General features: G+C 29.0%; 2 protein-coding genes and 1 non-coding gene across 4 annotated transcripts; all 3 read left to right on the forward strand.

Moving 5' to 3' along the window:
* Positions 1-13973: 13973 nt before the first annotated feature.
* Positions 13974-16321, forward strand: LOC110650963 (probable xyloglucan endotransglucosylase/hydrolase protein 32). Of its 2 annotated transcripts, XR_002494087.2 has the most exons (5): positions 13974-14292; positions 14426-14526; positions 14621-14838; positions 15445-15881; positions 15962-16321. XR_002494087.2 is itself a non-coding variant. In XM_021806165.2 (4 exons), exons 1-4 carry the CDS (start codon positions 13989-13991, stop codon positions 15809-15811), a joined length of 990 nt encoding a protein of 329 aa, XP_021661857.2. In that variant the 5' UTR covers positions 13974-13988; the 3' UTR covers positions 15812-16321. The 2 variants fall into 2 exon arrangements, 1 of the variants encoding a protein (XP_021661857.2); XM_021806165.2 differs by having other exon boundaries at positions 15445-16321.
* A 4517-nt stretch (positions 16322-20838) lies between these two features.
* TRNAY-GUA (transfer RNA tyrosine (anticodon GUA)) lies at positions 20839-20927 on the forward strand. The gene is given in 2 exon segments: positions 20839-20875; positions 20892-20927. It is a non-coding gene; the product is annotated as a tRNA-Tyr (tRNA).
* A 2017-nt stretch (positions 20928-22944) lies between these two features.
* On the forward strand, positions 22945-24895 carry LOC110651074 (cytochrome P450 CYP94D108). Its single transcript, XM_021806293.2, has one exon. The coding sequence runs from the start codon at positions 23166-23168 to the stop codon at positions 24684-24686; it is 1521 nt and encodes a 506-aa protein (XP_021661985.2). The 5' UTR covers positions 22945-23165; the 3' UTR covers positions 24687-24895.
* The last annotated feature ends 2599 nt before the right edge of the window (positions 24896-27494 follow it).

Raw genomic sequence — 27494 nt, forward strand, 5'->3', positions numbered from 1 at the left:
ATATTCAATTATTATAAATGTTGGGTAGGAAAATATTATGTCAAGCTGCGAGTAATCGTGCTTATAATAATCATATAAGAACACTCTCAAGTAGTTAATTTTTTTTCTCCTTTTTCTTTTCACATCTTTTTCTTGTTTTTATATTTAAAAGTCTAAGATATAATAAATTAAAAATAATAATAAGATCAATATAACTTATCATATAAATATATATAAAAATAAAATTAAGCTTACTTGTAATCTCAGAGTCAAATCAACAACTTAATTAAAATTAAGTAATAAATTAAAAAAAAAATTTCATGCATATAAATATATTAAGAAATTATAATTAATCTACATTTAAATTAAATAGACTAAAAAAAATTAAAATGCCATATAATCATATTTAAAATGCACATTTTTTATGCAAAAATGATATTAATGATCCAAATATTATTGGATATATCAATATTGAACATAAAAAATGAAAATAAATCTATCTTAACCCATATAAATATCATTTAATTTGCAAGGATATTGATTTCATTTAGGGATAAAAACAAGTCAAATATTTGCGAGTACTCGATCCGATGAAACCTTAGGAGAATAAATTCAGGTACTATGATCGAGTTTAAGATAAATTTGATTTGAGAAATAATACTAATGTCGGAGTTGGGCTGAATTGATGTTTTGTATATATTAGATAACTATTACTCGAACTCATTTATATAAATAATTAATTAAATATAAAATATATATTTTCTGTAATATTTATAAATTATATATATATTATATTTTAAATAAATGGAGTTTATATATCAACAAAAATTATATATATATTATCATAATATGTTAATTTTTAACGGTTAATTAATTCCATTGTTATAATATCAAATTATCACGATTATATTTTACTCTAATTAAAATGGATTAAAAAGTTATAAGAAAATAAAATTAATAAGATATATTAATTTAATTAATTAAAATATTATAACTAAAATACTATAAATATAGCATGATAATACAAAATTTGTAACGCCCTCACTTTAGGTAGTCCGTACATTCTATTGTTTTAGTAACTAACGTCTGCTTGGACAATCAGGATGTCTGAAACTATACTTAAACTAGAGTGAGGAGGCATAAATTGACTGAATAAATATAAAAAAAAAATTAAGAAAATATATAAGTTATGAAATGCACTAAGGTTAAGGGAGCTGGAGTCACAGCGATTGGTGACCTAATGGGAAGCTACTGTAAAGACAGCTAGTAACCCTAAATTTGTGGGAAATCCTGTTAAATAATTCCTAGGACTCCGGTGAAGAATTATTGAGGTGAATTAAAACACAAGGTGAATTAAAACAATCGGTACAGATAATTTTAGCTTGTTAAGTTAAATGAATGGCATTTTCGTCATTTCGCCTTCAGAGACGATTTTTAACCAACTTGTCCATTTAAGTAAATAAATTATATGGCTTAAAATATGAATTAATATTGAGGAAACTTAAATTAAAAATGAGTAGAAAAAGAAAAGAAATGAAAGAAAAGAAAATTAATTTATGACATAAGCATATATGATGTCATAATGACATCATTTAAAAATTTAACAACCTATGGGAAATTTACAAGTTTTATTAAGAGATAAGAAGACTTAAAAGAAGATAAAATTTCATTAAAAACAATTCACTTTCTTCTTCTTCCTCCTCATAGCCTATCCACCATGGAAGCTCTCCTCCAAAAATTTTCAGGCTTTTTAGCTTGAGTTTCCCACCATTTTTCACCCCAAAACCCCAAATCACCTTCACCCAAATTAATCCCCACACCAAGAGGAAGATTTTGGCTATCAAAAAGTGAAGAAATTCCAATATTCATACAAGCCAAGAAAGAGATTAAAGAGGTTAGTGCACTATTATGCTTCCCTCTTTCTTTAAAGTATGATAAATATGCTAAGTCAAGTTGAAATTGCATGAAAATAAAAGAAGAATATTAACAAGTGAGAATCCTAATTTTCGGCAGCCCTAAATTGAATATGGTTTTGATGATTTTTGATGAATTAAATTGGTCTGTTAGTGTTATTGAGGGGGTTGTTTATGATAGACATCAAATTAGATAGAGATTCCATGAGTTGTGAAATTTTGAGTTAGGGTTTTGAATTAATTTTGGTACTTTGGTGTTATGGCTTGAGATTGATCTTTTTGAGACTGTCTGTTGATCATTTGAAGTGCTATGAATGACAAATTGTAGTTTGGGAGTAAGGAGGAATGAATATAGGGAGTGTATGTTCTTTACAGGAAATTCGGACATATGAGTCCAGTATACTGTTTGAGTTATAACTAAAGTTGTGTGGCTTCAATTGGTAGGAGGCCAATTGAAGGTGAAACTATACTCAAAATACCACATTTTTTATGAAGGAACCCTGCCCAAATTCTGTCCATAAGTTAACCAATTTACTGTCCCAATCCGGATATCCAAACACTGAACCCAGAAAAATAATCAAATAAATAGTACATGTTCATTTGGCCATAACTCCCTCTAGACATGTCTAAATGACATGATTTTTGTGTCATTAGAAAGATTAGACATAGGAATACAACTTTCATTAAGAACACCAAGCCCAGAAATGCCTTTAACCAAATGAAATTACTGACCCAAATTAGGTCACCAAACTGACCAGAATAAATTCAACCTAGAATTTCCTGGACATAAACTGCCCGACCAGTTTTGGAAAAAATGCCATAACTTAGTCTACAAAAACTTAAATTTAATGAAACTAGTGGAAACATTTCCATAAGACACAGATCTACAATATTGGTCTTTTGACCAAAATCCAGAAACCTAGGGAACTAGGTCATTTGACTAGGTTAAGTCAGTGTGTGAATTCTGGAAATTATCTAAGGGACCATTTGACCCCAGAACACTCATTTAGCCATATCTCCCACTAAAAAACTACAATTAGGATGAGCCATACTGATCTGGACCCCTAAGAAACAGGGCTCCAACTTTGTTTTAGACATGATCTTCAAACTATGACTATATGAACCCTAAAATGGAGGTCAAAGTTACTAACCTGAACCTGGACCCTGAAGACACAGGGTACCTGAGTCTAGGCCAGTTATTTGGCCATAACTAATTCTAAAAAATTTGAAAAATTGTAGTTAAAATTTCTAAGTGACCATAAGACATAGGTTAATAACTTTTATGAAGAACATTAAGCCTAAAAATGATTGTAACATGTCAAATTAATTAGATCAATACAGGCACAAGAATCTGCCTAATTTTGGACCTAGAAAGAGATAGTGAACTAGTTATGGTTATTTGACCATAACTTGAGTTCTAAAACTTCAAATGATATGATTCAAAAGGAAAAACAAAGACAAGACATAGAGGAACAACATCCATGAAAGAAGTGTAGCCAAATAAGGGTTACATCTTGGCCAATTTGCTAAGTGAATCTAAGATACTAAACCTGGACCTTGAGAAAGGATCCTAATATGATTTGGCATATGAGATGAAATAAATTACAATAACTTGCTAAGCATGAAAATGATATGAATCAATGAAACTATGAGTATTAAATAATATTATTTTGCCCAGAGTACACCTAGACTCATTTATATAGCTTGGATTGATTGGTTTATCAATTAGAGACTACATATTGTAGTACTGCCCATAAGGATAATCATTGACAGACAACATATATTTAAGATTATTGTTTTACTGGCTTTATATCTGCCCGATGGCCATAGTGTCAATTTTCATTATTACTGGCTTATGCCTGCCCGCTAGCCTTGTGCCTGATATGACCGTTATATACCGGGTAGACATACGGATGTCTAACTAGTATACTCCTGAGTATCCAGTCTTTATAGTCTGTCATAGATTACTTGGGCACAGTTATGAGAAATAAAATTTTAAATTCAAACAAGTACATGAGAGAACCATTAATATAAATTATATAAAATCGAATATAATATACATGAATAAAAATATCCCGATTAACTTAATTACTTCCAAAGTTTTATAAACATGTAAAAGACTATAAATTCATATAATTGTATATCTCTTTATAATGTTATACCCAGGATAATTATTTCAATTATTTTGATATTTTTATTTTAATTTATGCACTACTAAGCAATATGCTTAGTGCGTTGGTTTTTACCACGCGTAGGTACTGGAGAGCAGCAGCAGCAGCAGCAGTAGGGCCTAGACCGGATTTGGACCAGATCTGCTACAGTGTCGATTGTCACCTCATTAGTTATCTTAGTAGGGCTCATGTATATATTAGATTTTGTATTTTGATATGGTATGTAATTAAATGATGTAAATCATTTTGGATTGTATATAAATTATAAATTATTGTGTATAAAGTTTATATGAATGAAATGAAATAGGTTTTCTTAAAAGAAAAAAAAAATTATGAGAAATGGTATGATATGATGTATGAGAAATTGCTATGAGATGATGTATGAACTGGATATAAATTGTTTTAACAAGTAACAGTAAAACCCGCCATGCTCTAAGTAAAAAATAGAAGAGACTCTGTCTGGGTCTCCATAAAAATAAAATGGGATAAAAAAAATTCTATATGTAAGATAATATAATTAAATAGACATTAAATTAGCATTGTACACGACAAGATTTGATAGGGTGCTCCGGCACCGAATGTAACATACTTTGCTTGACTACACTGTAAATTGAGTAAGGGGTGTTGCAAAATTTGTAACCAATATGGATTATAGATTAATTGTATTTTTATTTTTCACTTATTAATTTTTTCTACTTTAATTAATTACTTTTATAAAATTTTATATTTAATTAAAGTTAAATATAAATATGATTAAAAATTTTAAAGTTATATGAATTATAAAATTAAAAAATTTTAAATTATGAAAAAATTAAAATTAATTTAAATAATAAAACGATAATTGTAATTAATTTGAAAAATGAAGAGCATTTTTGGTAAAGCCAATGTTTCTCTCTTCCCACATTTATATATTGTATAGATCGAGATAAATTTAAATATAGAGTAATAGAGATATAAAATTATTCTCATAATCCTTATCTATAAATTTAAAGGCAAAAGATTTATTTTGGCCCTTAAAATATTATCTAATAGTAATGTAAGCCTTTAAATTTTTTCGACATCCAAGCAAAACCCTTCAAAAATTTAAAAAAGTATCAAATAAGTCTTTTAAATTTTAAAATAAATCAAATAAATCCTTAACTAGCAAATAAGAACTTCAAATTTTAAAATAAATCAAATAAATTCTTTAACTTTAAAAAATAGATCAAAAGATATTAGACTCACCAATCAATTTTACTTGTAAGGTGTGAGAAATGAGGAGACCTTGAATTGAGTCTTTTCATGTACCTATTCTAAGATTATTCATCTTAAGATGAAAAGGGAGATGACTATCTCCCATTTTATAGCTCATCAGTTATTACTCACTTCATTGATCCTCCATCAATATGCTCTAGGATGAATTAGATATGTATTGGGATGTTGCAGATCAAATATGCATGATTAGGGGTGTGTAGTTTTCGGTTTAAACCGAACCGAACCGATTAATTCGGTTCAATCGGTTCGGTTTTAAAATTTAATCGGTTCAGTTCAGTTTATAATTTTGATAATTTCGGTTAATCGGTTCGGTTCGGTTATTTTCATAAAAAAATAAAAAAAATCGAACCGAACCGAAATTATTAATATATATAGGAAATAAAAAAAATCGAATTAAATTGAATCGAACCGAATCGAACCGAACCGAAATCAAAGAAAACCGAACCGAACCTAAAGATTTTTGAGTTTTGATTTCTAATTTTTTTTGTTTTTATGTTTTTATTATTTAGATTTAATGTTAAAAATATGAAATTTTATAAATTTCGGTTTGATCGGTTTAAAATCGAACCGAACCGAAATTTATCGGTTCGATTCGGTTCGATTTTCTCTTATCAATCGGTTCGGTTTTTAAAATTTTCGATTTTCGATTTTCGGTTTTATCGGTTCGGTTCGGTTCGAAACCGAATCGACCATTTGCACACCCCTATGCATGATAGCTGATGAGGACCCATGCACCCAAAGATCTTTGTGCGTGGCTTTGGCTAGATTTAAATTGAAGTCAAGTTATAATCTAGTCTCTTTTATTTTTCTTTAGTTAAAAAATTTATTTATCTTTAAAATAATAAAATGACTTATTTGATATATTTTTAAAAGTTAAAAAACTTATTTAATCTTTTTTCAAAATTTAAAGAATTATTTAAATTTCAAAAAACGTTTAAGACATATATATTATGGACTAAACTAAATAACTCTTTTGGCCAAATTTAAAATTTTAAGTTAGATGGTTACTTAACATGATATCATAGTTTAAAGGCAGCATGGGATCCACATACGGCTGAGGCTTTTGTGATGCTATATGGTTTGCAAGTGGCTTCTTCGACTGGTTTTTTCAATGTGGAGGTGGAGAGTGATAGCCTTTGCACTATATTGGCTCTTAAGGGTGGGTCTCCGCAATCTCTTATTCACGTGCATTTCATTTCTGATATCCAATGAAAATTATACAATAAAATTAATGTATGTACAACGATTTCATTATAATTATTAATTGTTATGAATTTCACATGAGTTTAAATATGACAATGGGTGAGATTTTTGTGGGTATCCAATTTGATTAAATCTTAATAGGACAAGTTTAGATGATATATAATCGGTTTGTAATGGGTTTGAATTTGAAATTTAAAACCCATAATAGGTTCGGTCGGATTTAGGTTTTATTTATTGAGTATCCATTATCCGAACTTGTTTATATAAATATTTAATTAAATATAAAATATATGTTTTTTATAATAACATTTATAAATTTTTATATATTTTATTTTATATAAAATAAAATTAAAATATTTTATGAAATTATTAAAATTTTAAAATATAAATTATTAAAAAAAAATTTTTATATAAATTTTTAATTAAAACTTATAAAACTTAACGGGTTCGGATATTTTTTGAATAATAATAATCGGGTTTGAAATAAATTTGAATTTAAATAGGATAATTTTTACGAATACTCTATCTATTACTATTCTTACATGAATCTTATTATAATCAATAATTATAATAAAACCCTTTTATATATAACAATTACACCGAATAAAAATTCACTATTTAGGTCATTCTTGCAGTTTTCTTTCTTTTCTTTTTTTTTTTTCATTCACCTAGAAGTGCTAATTATCTGGCATACTTCGTTGCTAAGGAATCATTATCTTCTCTCGAGGAGATTATTTAGGTTGGACATCCTCCTGTATATATAGCTAGAATGACTTCTCTTAATGTATCACACGTTGCTTGATGTTTCGTAATGAAATTTGCTGTTTTCTCATATATATATATATATCAAAGTCTTTTAGATTAAAATATTTATAATTTAAATTCAACTGCTCCTGTAATTATTGAGGCTTTAAATATTTAAGTTCAAAAATGTGCTACAAATATAAAATACTTTGTGAGTCTCACAAAATATATAAATTTGTAAATTGAGTATTTTTTACAGTAATGATATAATTCAATTAATAAAGGTAATATAACTTGTAAATACTTATGAATTCTCGGAAGCAAATTATATATCATTAGATTTATAATCTCAATAAATTTACTGTTATTTTTATCCTTTATAAATTTTTATTTTCATTTTAAAAGTGAAGTGTGCAATCGATTAATTCATTTAAAATCTATTAAAAAAAACTGAATAATTAACTTAAAAATTATATAAATCAAATCAAACCAAACTGATATTAAAGACAAAATTGAGTCATCATGTGCTTTGCCTTTGTTTTAGAGGGATGGGTTTTAACGATGGTGTTGAGGGACTAAGTGAGAGTGAGCGAGATGCCTTCCACTGAATCGAACCAGATTGCACAATTATAAGTAAATTCTAAGTAGCCTACTTAAAAATTTTTTAATTTGATGAAAATTATTGATCAGTTGGTGTATGTTTGGGCTCATGCAATGTGAGGTGGAATCCAATGAAAGTAGAAAAGCATATTTATTTTCTGCCAATGGAAAAAATCTGACATAGATATGGAAGCCCCGCACAAGCCAACTCATTGAATAGCTAACACAAAAATCTGGATTTGTTGACCTAAATCCTAATTCCACCTTGCTTGAATAAGTTTTCGGGTGAGCTTCAACCATAGGTCACATAATATAATTCACCTTGAAAAAACGTATCTTAATGGGTTTGAGAGTTTATACATCAAGCCTTTGCGGTGCTAAAAATACTGAAAATGGATAGTTATTAGCTGTTTGGGGTCCCAAAAAGATTGATGATTCAGTGGGAAAGATTAGAAAGCTTGAACTGAATCTAAGGTGGCATTTTCAAAATGTACATAGCATTGTTCCCTACCTTGTATAAATATGTCTCCTAATTTGGTACCCACTTGTACTTTTTACTCTAAAAGAGTAAAAATGGTTGCACAGAGGGAAAATTTTGAAGAACCAGCTTGGATTGGCCCCTTAGCTCTTAAAAATTCTGGTCCTTTTAGAAAATATGGATGCTTCTTAAGGGACACACACACACTCTCCCTGTCTTTCTAGCAGAAGAATCTCTTAGGATCTACACCACATACAAGAAGGGAATACAAAGCTGCTGGTTTCTGACCCTTTTATTTTAAGAAGTCTTCATTATTTTCCAAAGAAAATACTATATGTTTCTGGTATAACTCCTTTGAATCCCAATTTAGTGTCGGTGAGAACAATTGAATTTTTTTTTTTTGTTTTTGATATGGGAAAAGGCCAATTGGCTATCTCATGTCATCTCTTTCTTAATTGGGATATTTTAATGCCTTATTAATTGTTCATTCAATCATTTAAATGCTTTTATTTTATAAAATATTTTAAATGCTTTGCTAACTTTAGCAAATGCATGATTTTTTCATTCATGTCTTAATAGGCATTTGATTTGATTGTGCTAAGCATCCAATGTGCGTTCTAATCAATATTACCAATCAAAAGAATGATAATTTATCAATTAATTGTTAGTACCTTGGTGTGGCAATGAAAAGAAAACGACCCATTAAACTCTTCTTTTATTTTTCAAGTCCAGTTCAACAATAACTTTTAAAATAGTGTTTAGTATCTGACTAGAATCAAAATATTATTTCTCTTATTTATATTAATTGAAAGAGTAATTCATGAAAAATTACTTATTTTAGATTTAAAAGGTTAAGAGAGCTTTTTAACTAGAGTCAATAAGATTATATCACAATTTTCACATTTAACAGCTGATCTAATAGTTATTTTTACCGAACACTTTTATTCTAACAGCTAATATAAAACAGTTAACAGTTAATAAAATAATTAATATTATCGAACAGATCCTTATTTTATATATATATATAATATTCTCTAATTTGCTTTCCAATTTTTAATTGATTTTCGTAAATGGTTGTGGCATTTAATCACAGTTATTGGTGGAGTAGAGATTCTTAATTTATCATGTTATTATTCATCAACCTATATATGGACATTACAATTTAAATTATTATATTTCGAAAATAATAATAAAATCATTGAATTATTAATTTAGTCAATTTTATTCATTAATTTTTAAAAATGATTAAAACATATTTTAAAACAAAATAACAATAAATAAAAAAATTAGATACTTTATTATAAATTAAAAATAATTGATGAATAAAAAGAAATATTTATTACTTATAATTTATGCTTACTAATTAGATTTTATAATTTATAAATAAATAATTTACATAAATATTTATACATAAATATAATTTAAAAATTTAAATGGTTAACCACCTCTTGCTTATGGTGAGCAATGAGCACTAGGGGCCATGGCCCCTCTAGTCCCATGTAGTTCCAACCTTATTCATGTTAATTTAATTAACATATCAAGAAGATTTTTAGGTCATGAGAAAGAAGGCAAGTGCTATTGAAAAATTAATTTAATGTAACTTGAATTAACAAATGAGCCTATCAAATAAAGATTGTCTCCTTATGAAAAGCAAATAATAAAAAGCATAATTGGATTCCATTTTCGGATTAATATCTAAGCACTATTGGTTAAGCAATCTCTTGTCATAACTTCAACATTTTCTGTGAGATGTGACCTTAATTATATTTTTTTCCTTTAATAATTAATAATTAAGGAGACACAAACATCATCATTTTATCCAATGATTCATAGCATGAATAATTTAATTAATTTCAATGATCAAATGAATTTTGTCCATTATTACAATTATCATCATATCATATCTTGTTTGTCTTCTATCATTTTTCTATTCATAAAATATACTTAAAAGTTCATTTAAAGCCTTCTAAACCACTCTCTCTTTTCTTTAGAAAGAAAAAAAAATGATCAAGACACATGAACATAACCAATTTAATATTACATGATTCAAGATTAAGGTCATAATTCAAAATCAAGACATTTTAAACCTTATTCTTATCTAATTGTTATAATATTTATAGTTTATTTAATAATATACAATTATTATTTAGAGTCCACATTGCTACAATATGCAAAATTCAAAGAAAAAAAAATTGTGCTACTTAGTTTAGAAAATGGCTTACAAAAGTAAGCCATTTAACTTTTTTTTTTTTAAATTGCCATATGATATATTAAAATATTTAAATTAATGTAATTTAAAAAATAATAAAAATAATCTATCAATTAATTTATTTCAAAAATTAAGATTTACGGGGGTAAAAATAGGTAACGAAATTGAAATTTGGAGTAAAATTGACAAATACGTGATGAAGATATGAGGGTAAAACAAACACACATAATAGTGAGTATAAAGTCGGTACTGATACCATATTAGAAACTCAAACTTAACTTTAAAATTAAAACTCGTGAGATATATAATCAACGTAATTATTTTTTTTTAAATGTGAAATATAATATCTATCATTTTAATATATATAATTTTTAAAAAAAATTTCACCTATAAATTTAAAATTTTAAATTAAATAATTTATTAACATAAAAGTGGGAATAAATATATATACATATATGCAATGTATTAAAAAAAAAAAACAAAAGGTCGACGCGCAATTGTCCTTGATATGTCGGCCAAGTGGGCCAAGGTTTCGATTGACTTTCATCTCCTTCAAGAGCTCTCTCGTTCCCTGGCCGACACAATAGTGTTAGTGTGACCATACAAAATCAGCAGTCTCTCGTTGATTTTGTCCACATTTTCGTCTACAATTGGAATTTGATGCACAAAAATCCTACTGCATTAAGAATAATACATACCCTTTAATTACTTCTCATTACCTCCCAACTAACCGACAGTCACATCTACATATACCATCAAAATTAAGCATAATAACATTAATTTAGTATAATTTCGGTTGAATGGTTAATTTAATGATATTGAAATCATAATGTGAATAAGCTTAAGGGACAATGATTAGTATTTATAATTTCAATTGAAATTTTGAGACTGAGATTGAAATGGAAACTTGAGGGTATATAATATATAATAAGGTCTTTAATTATGCTGCCATGATTACTGATACTATCGCTTTTGTAATAGAAATTGGATTTGTCAGCTTGAGATGTTCTTCAAGCTGTGGGATTGGGTTAGTCATTCTCTTGATAATCATATGAACTCTCTTTTGTTTTCTGGTATTATGAGAATCATTTAACAAAAGATTAATATTTTTGTTAAACTGAATTTGATATTTACTTTTCTAAAGTTACAAAGATGAATTTGATATTATTAAAAAATAAAATAAAAATAAAAATAAAAATTTTGAGATTTAATGAATTTAGGGCAAATTACGTTTTCATTCTTGTATTATATTATAATTAACATTTAAATTTTTATATTAAAAGATAAATCTTCTTTAAATTTTAATTTTATCATATATTTTTATTATTTCATATATTTCCTTAATTTTTACAGTATAAAAAAATAAAAATGTCTTAATACCCCTCATTATAAATTATTATTATTTCATTTATGAGTTTTATTATTACAAACGCTATCATTCCTTAATTTTTTTTATCATGATTAATATTTTAATTTATCATTAATTATCTTTAATCCTTTAAAAATTATTAAATTAATAAAAATAAATATATTAATGAAATCTATCATGAAATTAAGTTAAAAATTATATATATTTTTATTTTTCTTTTAATATATAAAAATATTAATTATAATATAATATATAAATTAACAAGTAATTTACTCGTTAATCTGTACTGTGGCCAGCATTAATTCTAAAGTTTAAGCAATAGTTCACCTTTTGAATTTTTGTTAAACCATAAGCAATGATTTAGGTGTCAGTTGGTCATCATTGTGTGGCAGCTTTAACCCTTTTTTTTTTTTCACATAGCTATTTATAATTTCTTTTTCTCAAAAAATAAGCTAATTAACATTATTAATATTGGAAGCTGTTGGTAATTTTTTTTTTAAGTGAAGAATCTTAAATCTTAAATAGTCTGTTTTAGTCGTAAATTAGGTCATGTTAGGCCTGATGATAATCTGAATTAATGTAAGAACCTAATCTGAATTAATTTGGGCTTGAATTTTGTTCCTGAAGTTAAATAAAAATATAAAAAAATAATTTAGATGAATGTCGTTTATCAATCGCTTTTCTTTAAATGAATCCCCTTTTAAAATACACCAAAAACAGTGTCATTATCAAATGACAAGTATGCAGATATGATAGTTAGTGGTGTTAATCTTAATTACATCTCCAAATTAAGATCTTGATTTTTCTTTATAAATATATATGCTTTAAGGAAAGGAAATTTTCATCGATGGAATCTAACTCATTAATTTTTGAAATTTCTTTTAATATTTCAAGAATTTTTAACTTCTTATATATTTCGAAATAAACACTCGATTATTAAACTTGATCATTAAGCTATTACCTTAATAATTTGAAATTTAAGCTCTCATATATATATATATATATAAAAGATTATGAATTTAAATCTTCTTATTATATTTAATGTTTCTTGGGTGTGAAAGAAATGGATCCCCAGGATGCAACATGGATGGAATAGCAACTTTGGTCACTCAAATGTCATTGAATTTCAGAGGCCAATCAATTGTAGATGCACGCTTATTATCAAATCAAACATGGGACCCCATTTTGGATGCCATATGACCCACTCTATTAATGAAGATCAGAGGTTGAAAAACACCATTACTCCTCATTTCATTCACCAAATTAACTATATCAGAATCTGACCCACCATTTCATTTTCTATCGTCTAGCAACTTTCATGGCAGACAGATAAAGCAATGGTGAAAACCATTCATTTTTTGCTTTGGGTTATTCCAATATTTAATGTTTTGTCTTCAAAAGCTAGAATTAATAGAGATGTTTCTAGCTTTTAATGAAAGGAAATTTGGTCCCAAAAAAGAATGATTTTTCTATAATAATTTATTATTTATTTAGCATCGTTATCTTAAAATAGGTCGGTGAAAAAACTCGAACTCTAAATCTTTCACTTTCTACACTTAAAATTAAGATGATGAACCATATTATTCTTATTAGAGTGAATTAAATGAGTTAAATATGAGGAGATTTATTTTGGAATCTTTTAAACAATATGAATAGACCAATCAGATTAGACTTATTAGCAATGGTACAACTTTTCACCGAGAAAATTTCAAGTCCGGAGCTTGTTGGATCATGGACTTCAACCAAAATCCAGGATCCTGTGGTGTCACAAAAATGTACTAACAGGAGCACATTTAAGAGATACCTGTACCTCTCATAATTATTGGGAGAAGGAGTAGTTGTGATTGGGAAATTTATATTACTTTCTAGTTTCTACTTATCACTTGACCAGTGTTCTGATACTGTTTTATAAACCCACTAGCTAAAACCTCATTTTATCTATTTTTATAAGAAATTTGTTTTGGTTTCAAGTTCTTTGGCCTTTCATCAACTTTTCTATTATCACTTTTTACAAGGACCCACCAATCGTTTTCATTATATCAGCTGTACTCTGACATACATTTCCTCCATGAAACATTGCTCTCTTTCTTCTTTCTCTCTCTCCCCCTGCATTTATACGCATAATCATTCCGTTCTCTCCCATACAGCTTCTCCATATCTTGCTACTGCTCCTATGGCTCTCCTCCTCTTGCTACTTCTCACTGTTATGCTCCCTTCATCAAGCTATGCTCAATGGCCACCTTCTCCTGGCTATTGGCCAAGTTCTAGGTTCAGATCAATGAGCTTTTATCAAGGGTATAGAAACCTCTGGGGTTACACACATCAAAGAGTAGACCAAAATGCATTAACAATCTGGCTAGATAATACCTCAGGTCTTATATTCAGTACCGTTTATTAATGTATACTTAGTATCTTAATTATTGGTCGGTAAGTAATCTTTTTTTCTTTTTTTCTATTTATTGATTGGTTCTTTCTGTCATTCTTTTTGTAACTTTATTATTCCAGGAAGTGGATTCAAATCTGTTAAACCATTTCGATCTGGGTACTTTGGTGCCTCCATTAAGGTCCAACCTGGATACACTGCAGGAGTTATAACGGCTTTCTATGTGGGGATTGAACTAAACTATATACTCTTTCTTGATGACATGTTTATTAATATGCATTTCTTCTCAATGGACTAATTAATATGGATAATGGCAGCTTTCAAACAATGAAGCTCACCCTGGATTCCATGATGAAGTGGACATAGAATTTCTTGGGACAACATTTGGGAAGCCTTATACATTGCAGACCAATGTTTACATAAGAGGAAGTGGGGATGGGAGAATCATTGGGAGAGAGATGAAATTTCATTTGTGGTTTGATCCAACCCAACATTTTCACCATTATGCCATTCTTTGGAGTCCCAAGGAGATCATGTAAGTTTAATCATCTTCAGTTACATTTACTGTTTATTTCTCCACTTTAAAGTGACTTCTGCAAGAAACAGAGAATTAGGAATCAATAATTTTACTATGCTTGAAATTTTTTTGTGGTGCTTAGCTCTTTGGCACCTAGCACTCTTGGTTATGACCTTTAGATGAATATTTAAATAATAAGTAACTTGGTCATTTTTTTATCTTTTTGGAAAGTGAAATATTGTAATGACAAGACCATTAAATTACCCATTTAATTAAGGACTAAAAGCAGAGAGTATTTGAATCCTTCTCTGAAATTAAGGGCAAAGTTGTATTATAACTTAATAGAATCTAATATCACATGAGTGGGATAGAGTTTCTATGAAAGTTATTAGCATAAAAAGTAGATTAACTAAATCTAATTGTACTAATCAAGTGATCAAATGGTGATTTTTCTGATCTCACACTATTTTTTTATTTTAACATTTGCACCATCGGGGAAATGAGCAAAGAGACAATGAAGATAGCAATTCCAATTTCAAGAAAAAGATCTGGAATAATTTATGGTAGGCTGGTAGGTGAAATGTCCTATTGTGTCTTGATGTAAGTTCATTTGTATTATTTCAGATTCCTTGTTGATGATGTGCCCATAAGGAGGTACCCTAGGAAAAGTGCTGCAACTTTTCCACTGAGGCCAATGTGGGTTTACGGTTCAATATGGGATGCCTCTTCTTGGGCTACTGAAGATGGGAAATACAAAGCAGATTATAGGTACCAACCATTTGTTGCAAGTTATACCAATTTTAAAGCAGCTGGTTGCTCAGCCTATTCACCTGCCCGGTGCCGGCCAGTCTCCGCCTCTCCGTTCCGGTCCGGTGGACTTACAAGACAGCAATATAGAGCTATGAGATGGGTTCAACGTCACCATATGGTGTATAATTATTGCATGGACCCCAAGAGAGACCATTCCTTAACACCTGAGTGCTGGCGTTAAAAGTGAAACTTGGAACACTAACTTGCCCATGCATAGAAAAATAACTCAAAAAGAAAATCAAGTTTTACTTGTTCGTGATTTATTTTCTTTCTTTTCTTTATTTTTTTATTTTCCCTTTCTTTTTGTCCTGATGTTCTTTTATTTATGAAGGTTTGTCTTGAGATGGGTCCTAGCTACTTGCAAGAATTATTATGCAAAAGGTAGTTGAACATCCAAGGCTCCCAAGATGATGAAAATTGGGAAACTGTGTAAGATTTTTCATGTTAATTTTTGCCATGGTACTCTTAATTACTAAACCTTAGCAGCTACAGAAACACAAAGAATATGAAGTTGCAGAGAGGCAAAGAAATAAATGAGAAAGGAAATTGGGGTGATGAAGCCACAAGGACATGGGACCATGGGGATTATTCAGTGTGCATCTACGTTTCCGCTATCATTTCATTTCTTTCTTTTTTTTATTTGGAACTGAATCATTTCGTTTCTAAATAAAGCAAAAGTTCTTTTGTTGTTTCTGTGATGAGTTCATGTTATGGGGTCTCTAATCTGGGTACAGCATCTTATGATAGATCCTGATTTGGAATTGAGATCAATCTTGTAATCGTAGTACAGCTTCACTCTGGTATATATTACACAGATTATGTAGTATCTTATCATCGGAAATTCCTAAAGAAAAACAACAGATTGTTAGATATATATATATATATATATATATATATATATATATATATATATATATATTGACTCCATGAGATGAGATGACCTTCATACTAATAAATTAACAGGTTCAACCTCTCAGTAATACTTAAAAAAATAATAATAATGATATATCATAGATGGTACAATGACTTGCCACCTGGAAGCACATTTGATCGTGAAAAATTATTTATTCATGGGACACAAATCACGAGAATGCATCCTCCAGACGTAATTTTTCCTTTTCTGAATGGCGCAGAAGAAGAGTGACTGAGTACTTGAAAAAAAAAAAAAAAAAACTTGTGTATGAACAGTTAGGGTTCTGTTTGAACACCAGGTCAATTATGTGTGTGGTGTGGGCTTTCTTTCCAGGCTGCTTCCGTCTCCTGATTATTACTGATCGGAACATTTTATGTATAGTTCTATAACCACATCAAATTCTTGGAAGGACACCGTGCCAATATCTCACAATCTATGATCTGATTCTGAGGGATTCCATCTCCAATCACTGGCCTGCTTTTCCTGATGATCAAGATCAATCTCTGCGCGGAAAATGAGTTGATAAATGTAATATCTTGGTTGGCTTAATTTGGCTTTGTTGCAAGGTAAAAGATTTTCCGCAATGGGTAGTTGTGGCGGTGAGAGTAATAATTAACGTTCAATCGTCAAGTGAATTGGGAGAGAATAAAAATTTGCACTGGTATATTCCTGGTGAAATTTTCACATGCTTTTCCTTTTAGGTGAAAAAATAGAGAATATTAGATGGGGCTTGCTATTTTATTTTTTACTCATTTAGCCTTAAACGAGCTGACTCCTTTTTAATAGAGAACGAGAGAGTGAAGATTTAAATTTAAATTTATCATATAAGTGTAATTAAATCAGCCAACTCAGTAGTGGCTTATTAGTGTATTTTATGTTGGAGAAAAAAATTAAAATATTTTACCTCAAAATGCATTAAAAATGAGAGATGTAAATCACTCAAGAATCACATTATTTCAAGAAACATTGCAATCTATTGCTCTTATTGATATTTGGAGATATGTCATCACTTCTTTATTGAGGTCAAAGTAAAATTTTACCTTTTGAAAAATTATATTCATAATATTTGAGAGTGTTATTAAATTACTTATCAATTTTTACATCATAAGATGAGTAATATATAAAAAATTGGGGTAACCCCATCCCTCCCACCTTGTCTATCAAATTGGAATTTGAAATCTCTGCATAAAAAATCAATGGCTGAATTTCATCTTTATACTTATTAGAATATTTAATTTAGTTAATTTTTAATTTTTTTATTTAAATTAATTCAAATATTTTAATTTAAATTTAATTTAGTGTAAAAAATTAAAATTTTTAGATTAAATTTTTTGATTTAGACCAAAAAATAAGAATTTTTTTTTTGAATTTTTAAGCTAAAATTTTCTTAATTTAGCTAAAAACTTGAGAAGTTCAATTTTGTGATTTTGATTTTTTAATTAAACTGAGCTTAGATTGAAATTTCTTAATTAATTTAGATAAAAGGTTGAAAATAAGATAAATTGAACATCTCCATAAGTGAAATTGAGCATTAAGTCAAAAAACAACTTATTATTTGTTATTCATAATTTAATTTTTTTAATACATTAAAATTTTAAAAATAGGATTATAGAAAATAAACTTTTGATCTGATAAATCATAAAATTATAAATATAATGCCTATAAAAGATAATTTGATTATAGTTTGATTTTTTTTTTTTAGAGTGAAAAGATCTTAAGTATGAGTCTCTTTATTTACATATTGTTTACTTTTATGCCCATTGAAAATTGAGGGTAGGATATGCTTTGGGTATAGGGTAGTTCTCTTTTGTAATAATGAAAAGGAAGGATACCTGTTGAACCACATGGATTGATGGGCAAATTGTCTCCAATCGTACATTGTGCAGCTTTCGTATTGATTAGGTTCTTGGAATTTTGAATCTTAAATTTGGTTGTTTTCTCTTTTCTTCTTTTTCTTTAATTTTTTAATTATTTGTTTTGTCTACTAAACTCACATGCATAAGGTGACGATGCTCACAGCAAATTCATTGATCAACAAATGGATGGATGATATATGTATTTTGCATAATTATTTAGGTTTAATTTTATAATTATTTTATTTAATTATTAATTAATTTTAATTAATTTTATTAATTATTTAGATAATTTTTCATGATTGTCAATTTTTAGATTAATTTATAATTTTATTTTATTTTATAAGAAAAATGATATTTTTGAAGGACTAAAAAGAAATTATGCCAGTGAGAGTGATTACTATAATTAAAGATATCAAAAACAAGTTTAAAAGTTGAAGTGTGTAGTGGTTAAATTGTGTATAACTTATCGCATAAGTTGTGCAATTCTGCACAGGGAGAAGAAGTAATTTTTCATTCATGCCGAAATCTGCATAAGTCACTGCATGACTTATGCAGACTTACTCATTGCTTATGTAACTTCACACAGAGGGCTCAAAACCTGCCGAAAATTGCATAAGGACCTGCATAACTTATGCAATCCACTTCTTCATAATGAGCTGGCAGAAGATTTCTTCATGAAAACTACACCTCAAACACACCATTTTAGGGCTACTTGTCAGAAAAAAAGATATAAATGTGCCCTTATCTCATTTTAGAAAGAAGAGGAGGGGACAAAAAAAGAGCAACAGCAGGGGAAGAAAACATAGCAAAAACGTCACCTCTCTATTTCTAGACCAGATTTGAAGTTTTTCTTCATTTCTTTCCTATTTCCTACCTTTCTTGCATTGAGTTTCTTAATTCTTAGCTTAGATTTAAGATTTATTTCCATATTGACTTAGAATTTATTGTAAATACTATGGATAGTGAGTAGTTTTCATTAGATTCTGGAGTTGGGATGTAATATTTGAGATATTTTGTGGATTTTGATTTGGGTAACCTATATTTTGTGGTTTTAATGAGTTTTATTCATTTTTTGTGTGCTCAATGACATGCTTAGTGCAGGATCCCATTATGTATTATTCTTAATCCATGGTTGAAGCACCGAAAGGAGAAAACCTTGTGATAGATAATCAAGAAATTGGACTTAATTAATTTAGATCTAGAAATAGACTAAGGATTAAGAGGATTTACAGATTAATTAAGGAACTTAATGGGTCTTGATTAATTTTAACTCAACGAAAGTAGGATTAGATTGATTAAGGCACTCTTTGTCTCACTCGAAAGAGTTTTCAAAGGATTTAAGAATTCATCTCCTTAAAACTCGTAAATTCCATAAGATTGGATAACCAATTTAAAAAAATCCCAAAATAGCTTGAATATAAACTTCCGAACTCCGGAATCGCTTCTTTTATCATTGTTAATTTCTAATCGAATTTAATTACTTGCCATTTTAAATCTTGCTATATTTCAATTTGCTTATTTTAATTTGATGCAAATTTAGTTAAATAATTACATTGTTTAATAGATTATTAATTTTGCACATATAGATTTCACACTTCAATATCTATCAATTTATTGCTTTAATTTCAAAAATAATTAAAATTAGTCAATTTTTATATCAAAAATTCGATCATTAACACAACTCATCGTGGGAACGATATCTTTTTTATATTAATTGTACGATCCATGCACTAGTGGTTAGGTCACATCAATAGATGTGAACTCTTCTCTTCAACTAATCCATTCTAATCTGAAAGGGTTTTCTTTTTATCATATATTTTGGGTTTAAAGAGGATTTTTTCCTGTGAGTAGAGATGCTTAACCCACAATAATGCAGAAGGCTGAGGCCATGCATGATGCCCAAATGAAACAAATGGGGTCATTGGTGGGCAGCTTTTGAACTTTAAATGAATTGAAAAGTGTAGAATGTTTTCAAAAATATGTTGAATGAATCATCTTCTTCTCTCACAACTTTTCCTTTTTTTGGCACTTTTCAATTATAAACCTCAAATGTTAGGTTATAACACTAACAAGTGATCCCCATGCCAATAAGGACTGGTGGATGCCACTTTCCATTGCCCTTTCAATTGATCAACAGATATAAGTTATCCATGTTATCATATATATGCTTTATATGACAACGAGATTTTTTTTTGCATTAATTATGATTGAAATTTGAATTAAATTTGTAATTTAAGCCTTGTTCATGGTATAAGATTTCTTTTAAGTTTATATAAATCCTTATTAATCGAATTATTGGACTTTTAAATAAATCACCATAAATTATAAATATATTAGAATAGAATGATATGGGTTGTTGACAATCATGCATCAAATATATCCTATGGCTAAAGAATGTAATTCAGAGTTTTAAGTCATGATATGGACCGTCTCATGCATCCGACCTTAGCTCAGTTGGTAGAGCGGAGGACTGTAGTTGTTCAAAGCAGACAATCCTTAGGTCGCTGGTTCGAATCCGGCAGGTCGGATTTTATTTTCCTTATTTTTATAATAAACGTTCCATTTTCACAATTATGTCATTTTTTTAATAATATAATCCTAATACAGATCTAAAGCAATAATTGTTGTCACTCCTTACATGGGCTAAAGTAATCTTGAAATACCAGAAACTACTCTCCTCCATTATCACTCTTGTTTTCTTTGTTGCCACCACCCCTTATTTTGTTTTTCCACGAACTTTTGATATTCATCTTTTTCCATCATAGATAGCTCAGATGGTGAACCAGGCAACTGGGGTGAGTTTACTAACAATAATTGTTGTGGTCCTGCTTTTGATGGGTACCTATACGCATTGGGGCAGAGGGTCAACAGAGACCGCATGTACTCAATTTCTGCAGAACAAAAGGCCTGCTTAATTTCAATGAAACGTGTTTACAATGATGTTTTAGGCTGTGGCATTGAGATGCTAACTTAAGGAGATGGGGCTTCTACAGCTATATCAAGGCAGATGTTGGTAATAAGCTTGGACACAGAATGAACAATTTAGATGAAGATTGTAAGCTTGCACATTCAGATGACAAACATGACAAACATGACCAGACCTGCTGAGCATGTTTGAGAAGGTGGGAGGAGATTGGTGGATTATCGAACAATGGAAGTGACTTGAATTCTGAAGCCAACTTGTGTAGATTTGCAGCTTTGATAACATTAACCAACAATCTGATTTATGATAGAAAAAGGATCCAGGCAATTTATAACTGCCTTGGGTTAAAGTAGTACTATTGAGAAACTGAATTGTGCTTTTGAACTCCATTTCTGTTCATTTATTCGCAGCTCTCTTGGTTGATTCATCAAAATGTGAATGTTGTCAACTCTGGATAGTCTTTTGATTCCAGGAAATGACAGGCAGGCATTCTCAGAGTGTTAACACCAGGCAAAGGACAGGTGGCCCTTCACCCAAAGAAGTCATGATTTCCCTTGGCAGATACATTTATAAATTATGATAGCAAGGGGATTAAACTGCTAAAGGTGGCAGGTCACTGTGTCATCCAACTCCCCCATTTGAAGATCGGCTCTGCTATCCTCGATCTTACGTAGAAAAAGTATGGATGGGCTGGATGTTAAGCCATTTTAATAAGAAAGTCAAGCCCAAATTCCACGCGCAGTCCGGAAAATTCAACACAAGAATCTCAATATAAACACTACAAGAATCTCTTAGTGTAAATTTCTTTGATGCCTTCATTGGCTATTTACAAATTTTTAAGCACTTAAATTATGTTTCAGAGGTCACCACGCGGGCCATCGTCCTCCTCAATTTTCTGCCTCCCTAAGAAAACCTTTCCAAGCGAGAAAAGTTTGGAAACAAATTCTTTCGCTTTCAGAGCAGTTCGATTTTATTTAATTTCAAATGAAGATTAAATTCAAGAATTGAGAGAATTCTAATATCACTCCAAAAGTTTATTATTAATTATTAACTAGTTATAGTATCTGCCTGTTTTGCAAATTATTTATTATTTTATTTTAATAATATAATTTAATATTTATTTTACATATTTTATAATTAAAATTATACTAAAAATTTATTAATTTTAGAATTTTTAATTAATTATATTAAATATAATTTAAATTTATATTAAAATTTTAAATAATTATATGGTTATAAAATCAAATTAAAATTTATCTTTAAATGATTATTAACTATTTTTATTTAATATTTCCTTATAAAAATGTAAAAATTAATATAATATTTTATATTTTTAATAACAACATATATAACTTTATATTTAATAAATGATATAAAGATATGTATCATTTAATTTTTAAATTTTGAGATAAGTTAATATGTTAATTAGTATATTATTTTTATTATTTTTAGATTATATTAAGCCAAGTGGCTCATTTTTATAAATATCTTTTAAAATGCCATTTGTCAATTTTTAAAAAGCTAAATAACTTATTTTTATAAAACATTTTCTAAGATTTAACTTCCGTCTGTCTATATATATCAATCACTATGATCAAGAAAAACAAATTACTGGTCTTTCTAATAAACCAGCATCGTTAATTAACAATGCTACTTTCATTTATTTATTTTCTAGAACCTCATGGTCTGCAGCTGAAATGACATCTCCTGCTTTATCTCCATACGGCACAGGCTGCAAAGCATATCTTACAGAAATTCATTACAGAATACTACCCCACAAACCAAATCAGTCATTACCCTGCAAAATTAAATTAGACCTTTCCTTTCACTTGCTTCTCTAACCATGGAATCCTTATCCCTTCAATTTATTCTGCTACTTCCCTTTCTTTCTGTTTGTCTCTACTTCTACCTTCTTTACACTTCACAGAACAAATTCAACAAGAAAGGCTTCAAAATCTATCCTATAGTAGGAGCTTTACCTGAGTTCTTGAGAAATCGTCACCGTTTCCTCGACTGGACAACTGAAATACTTGGCCAATGCCCCGCCAACACCGCCGTCTTCCGCCGTCCTGGCAAAGTCCATGGAGTCATCACAGCAAATCCTTTAAACGTTGAGTATATTCTCAAGACTAACTTTGACAATTACCCAAAAGGCTACCGGTTCATATCCCTTCTTGAAGATTTCCTCGGCCGAGGAATCTTTAACTCCGATGGGGAGCTGTGGAGAGTCCAAAGAAAGACTGCTAGCTACGAGTTCAACACCAAGTCACTACGAAATTTCGTTATGGATAATGTCAGGATAGAGATTTCATCAAGATTGTTCCCAATCTTTTCAAGAGCCTCGAAAACGAACCAAGTACTGGATTTTCAAGAGCTGCTAGAGAGGTTTGCGTTTGATAACATATGTAAACTTGCTTTTAACGTTGATCCCGGCTGTCTCGGTGGCGATGGAACCGCCGGCGGTGAGTTTATGCGCGCCTTTGAAGAAGCTGCCACGCTTAGTTCAGGGAGATTCATGTATGCCGTTCCACTCTTATGGAAATTCAGTAAGTTCTTTAACTTGGGAACAGAGAAAGCACTCAAAAAATCGATTAAGATCGTCCATGAATTCGCAGATGAGATTATAAAGTCAAGAATGGAACATGGAACTGACAAGAAAGACGAAGATTTACTCTCCCGTTTCATTGGAAATGAGGATAACTCAGCAGAATTTCTCCGAGATATTATTATAAGCTTCATTCTTGCAGGCCGAGACACCACATCTTCAGCTTTGAGCTGGTTCTTTTGGCAATTATCATTAAACCCACATGTAGAAAGAAACATACTAAACGAGCTTGGAGCCCTTAGAGCACGAAAAGGAAAAAACAGGGGCGATACTAATTATAGTTTGGAAGAATTCCGAGACATGCGTTATTTACATGCAGCAATTTCAGAGACATTAAGATTGTATCCTCCAGTGCCTGTGGATACCAAAGCTTGCAAAAGTGATGATTGTTTGCCGGACGGTACATTTGTTGGAAAGGGTTGGTTTGTAACCTACCATACATATGCAATGGGGAGGATGGAGAGCATATGGGGCAAGGATTGCAGAGAGTTCGTGCCTGAAAGGTGGCTGCAAGAGGATGGGATTTTCAGACAAGAGAGCCCATTCAAGTTCCCGGTGTTTCATGCAGGGCCAAGAATGTGTCTTGGGAAAGATATGGCTTATATTCAGATGAAAGCCATAGCAGCATCTGTGATAGAGAGATTTGAGATTGATGTACAGAACAAAGAGAAGTGTCCAGAGCATTTGTTGTCTTTGACTCTTAGAATGAAAGGTGGGTTGCAGGTGAAGGTGAAGGAAAGAGATGCAGACTCGGTTTAAGCTTCACAACTTTGGCATACTATACACTATTTGTTATATTTATTTGCTTATGAATTGATTATTGTATAATCATGGCTGCTTCTGAGCTTTAGTTAGTGAAATTGGAGTTTATGATGTTTCAGTTTGAGGGAAAATAAATAAATAAATAAAGTGAATAAGCTTGCAAAGATATCATATGAATCAAATAGTACTGACAGATCTATTATGTATTGTGCCTCTGTTTCTGGTCTCAATATTTTTTAAACAAATATTTATTTTTAGTTAGAGGCTAATAAAATTTTGATTCAAATAAATAATTATTAATAATAAATATCTTATTTATCTTAAATTGTTCTTATTAGTTGTGTATTTGGATTTACCTTGGTATATGCACAAGCTGTGTTGGAACCATCTATCAGATTCTGATTTGATTGCTATTACTTTCCAGGGTTCTCCATAGTTCAAGTCAAGCGGTTCATGATGAATGAACTAATGAAGGAGGAAATTTCTCTTTCATCCCCTTCACATATACTATAGTTTGCTGCATTATCTGTTGAGAGTTCATGTGGAAGTGGAAATGATGTTTATGGCAATAATATATCTAAAGAAAATAAAATTAACATTGCAAAACAAAAGAAACAAATTAATTCATAATATTATGAGATTATTGTATCTCCATTAATCCAATTTTATACTCTCGATTTCATAGCGAGATTTTCTCAAACCATTGATTATAATCTCGCTCCCTTTGCTATGCGTATGGTGAATTGGGATACACAATTCCCTTCAAAAATTATATTAATTATCTGTAAATTTAGAAAGGGTTTGGAAATAATAAAATTTTAAAAATAATTCAATTTCTGTCTTAAATATTATTTTTTATAGTTCATTAATCACTTTATTCACTATGCATTCTCATTTACGTTAGATGTATTTGTCAAATTATCTGATGCAAATTTTAATTTTTGTTTTTATTGGATATTTGTTTATTAGTTCCCATTCTGATTTAATTTTTAACTTTGAGTAATGCTGCAATGGTATCCTTAAAATTGTATGGGCTGTGCAATATTTTGGACGATCCTGAGTTGAAAAGCGTTATAAATTCTTCAGGCCGTTGGCAGAATGGCAGTCCCACGAGCGTCCGGTGAGAAATACAATATAAAATCAAGGATTCCGTATCATAAACTTAAATGTAGAATCTATTTAACTTAAATAATGAAAAATTAGTTTATAAATTTTAAATATTTATTAATTTAAATGTATAAATATGTAAAATTTTAAATAGTAACGTATATAGTTAAAATATATATAAATGATTGATAAGAAATTAAAACATTTGATTAAAAAGATTATAATTATATTTGTTGTTAAAATGATTAAAAAAAATATTAAATTATTTTTTCAAATAATTTTTTAATGAAAATGTGAGAATAAATATCAAAAAGATATATAGTGAAATTATAAAATTAAATGAGGGTAATACAATAAAATACTTAATTAAACTAACTTATAAACATTCAACTTATAAGTTACGAAATGAAAAGTTAATCTCATACAACATAAAATTACGGCTTATAAGCTATCACTTATAAATTAAGTCGGATACTTTATTAATATGTAGATTCTATTATATATTTTATGTTTTAGAATTTAGATTCATGTACGCCAGATCCAAGCAAGTTGGGTGAAGCCTCGTAGAGCCCTAATAGCTCCCATTATATATATATATATATATATATATATATATAAATTTTTTCCTGCTTAAAAAATTTTATTTTTAAATTTTCTTATTTAAAAATAATTTTTAATGTAAAAACAAATATAATTAAATATTGTATTAATTTATTTAATATTATTAATGATTAATTATAATTTAATATAATTATTAAAATTATTGTACTATTATAATATCTTTTCTATTTTCAGTTTATAATATCACATAATATTAATTTTTTCATTGATTTCAATAAATTTTTTATTTAAATTATAGACATTTTTTAATTTTATAGACTTTAATAATAAAATATTATTTAATAATTATATCTATAAAAAAATAAATTAACTTTCATTCATTATTTTTATCCATTTTAAAATATTTTAAATTAATTAATAATATATTCTTTAATCCAATATATATATACATACATAATCCATGAATGGGTTAAGAAGCTGGTTAAAAAAAAAAACAATGACCACAGAGATTGCAACATTTTTATTTTATTATTTATTTATTTATTTTTAACTAAGGCAGTACTGAGAAGTATGGATGGAATGGATGTTAAGCCATTTTAATAGGAAAGTTGGACCAATACGGAGAAGCTCACGTGCCAAGCCCAAATTGCACGCGCAGTCCAGAAATTTCAACTCAGGTTCTTTATTAGTAACAACATAAACCGATTACAATTCTAAACTATCTCTTAACAACAGTGGAATCCAAAATATTTTACTCCTTTAATGAATTTCTTACTTCTCTTCTATCTGAAATGTTATTCCTCATTTTGCATGATGAAAGAAAACTTCGCAATAATCACTTTATAGTGAACTCTTTCATATTATCACTTTTCTTTCTTTGATTTAATTATATTGTAAAATTATTTATAAATTATTATTTATTTTTTTTTAGTTGCAAGAAATTACATGACATTATTCATTCTCCTCAAATATAATAATTACTAAATTAAATTAACAAACCTTGAACCACAGCTTCCAACTATTGATCAATCCAGAAATTTTTTATTAAAGAAGTTATCCATTACAGGAAATCTTAAAATAACCATACTACTTGGAACTTATCTCTACAAAAGGATATTGATTATTCTACTCCTACTC

This window comes from Hevea brasiliensis, chromosome 5, assembly GCF_030052815.1.
Source record: "Hevea brasiliensis isolate MT/VB/25A 57/8 chromosome 5, ASM3005281v1, whole genome shotgun sequence".
NCBI classification, from domain to species: Eukaryota; Viridiplantae; Streptophyta; class Magnoliopsida; order Malpighiales; family Euphorbiaceae; genus Hevea; species Hevea brasiliensis.